The sequence below is a fragment of the Austrofundulus limnaeus genome, unplaced genomic scaffold, assembly GCF_001266775.1.
Source record: "Austrofundulus limnaeus strain Quisiro unplaced genomic scaffold, Austrofundulus_limnaeus-1.0 Scaffold345, whole genome shotgun sequence".
In the NCBI taxonomy this organism is placed as follows: domain Eukaryota; kingdom Metazoa; phylum Chordata; class Actinopteri; order Cyprinodontiformes; family Rivulidae; genus Austrofundulus; species Austrofundulus limnaeus.
In genome coordinates, this window is record NW_013952747.1 from 209,815 (window position 1) to 211,348 (window position 1,534).

Below are 1,534 nucleotides of genomic sequence, written 5' to 3' on the forward strand. Positions count from 1 at the left end.
GGACCCCCCTAGAGCTGCTTCAGTCCACAGCTGCTGGTTAACATGAACAGCTGTTCCTCAGGATGTCATTAAATGTTTGCAGGTGTGAGGCCGACTTCTGGTTTTCTGTTTTGAATTAATTATTTTGTTAACTATTTTAATTAGATAACCTGGTTAAAAATAATATCAAAGACTAAACTATTTAGTTTATGTGAATGGATGTAAACTGGCAGTGAGATTTAAAGCTGAACATGGGGGCGGGGCTCCACATTGGTTAAAGCTGGTCTTGCTCTCTGGTGCATTTCTAGTTAAAACACGTTTGTTATTCATTTAGTGAAGTTACTTACAGTGAGTATTGCAAAAATGTTAGTAAAAGTCATAATAGCAATACTTCAAAATAATATTACTCAATTAAAATAAAAAGTATGGTGTTGTAAAGCTACTTAAATGTAACTGAGTAACATACATAACTACTTACTACCTATCTCTGGTAATGGGGCATTTTGTGAGAGTACAAGTACTTGTAAAAATGCTGGTATAGGCCTTAGATACCAGTATTTGTATCAGGACAGTACTAGTTAAATACTGTCACTGCCAACTAAAAAATTCAAAATCTCTAAAAAAAAACTACAAAGATGTACAAAGTAAATAAAGCTGAGAAGTTTGAACCGTTTGACTTGCTGGTAAAGCTTTGCTGAGCCTCAGTGTGTCTCTGTAAGCTGTTAAAGCAGGGACAGGTCCAGGACCAGAGTACCAACCACTTGTCCAATGAGCTGGAAACCAGTAGGAAGCTTCATTCCAAACACGTCCTGTCGTTTCTCATTGATGAACCACTCCTGAAGAACGACAGAAGTAGATCATTGAATCATGAAATATGTTGGTTTGTGATATTTTGTTGTATTTATCTGGTTGAATGTATTTGTAGAACATGCAGACAGTAAGCTCTGAGCATGTTCAGATGTTTCTCACAGCAGTGTGAAGAGTTGTAAACAATGAGTGGTCTCATGTAACTGTAAGATGATTTTCACCTACAACAAGACATTTCTGAGTTTCTTAAGGTTGCTTAGCTGTGGCGGCCATCTTGAATGTGGTCTATTCCAAAGATTGTTAACCCATGGGCCGTGAGCACCACCTTGAGGGCCTCAAAAGAACAACAGTTTTTAACTTTGGGCCACAGAGGGCCGTGGGACCACATTGATTTTAAATAAGGTGTAATACACTTTCTCACCACTAGTAGCAGTAGTGCACCACTCAGATGTTTAACAACTTTTTAATATGTAGAAGAAGAACCTTAGAAAACTGCCGAAAATGGAAACTTATTTTAAATGAAAAATGGAGGCAAAAATAAAGGTAGCCCATCAAAAAAAGTCAAAGTTTGTCACTAATATGAAGAGCAGCTTCTGGTTCTACCATACAAAAGTTTAAAAAGGCTTTATTTTCATTTGTACTTTATAAAATTTATTTTTACAGGTCTTTTAAATTTGAAACATTACATTAAACATTTTTAATTTATTTATTTTATGACCACAATTTTATTTATTGAATTGTATATTTC

At 35.5% G+C, this 1,534-nt stretch overlaps 1 protein-coding gene across 1 annotated transcript in view; it reads right to left on the bottom strand.

Annotated features, from left to right (window-relative positions):
• The window catches only part of gkup (glucuronokinase with putative uridyl pyrophosphorylase), a gene marked incomplete in the record, with an annotated part of 52,996 nt that overhangs the window by 37,180 nt on the left and 14,282 nt on the right, over positions 1-1,534 (bottom strand). The window contains 1 exon segment of the mRNA XM_014022881.1: positions 738-815. Within this exon segment, the coding sequence (XP_013878335.1) occupies positions 738-815 (78 nt within the window).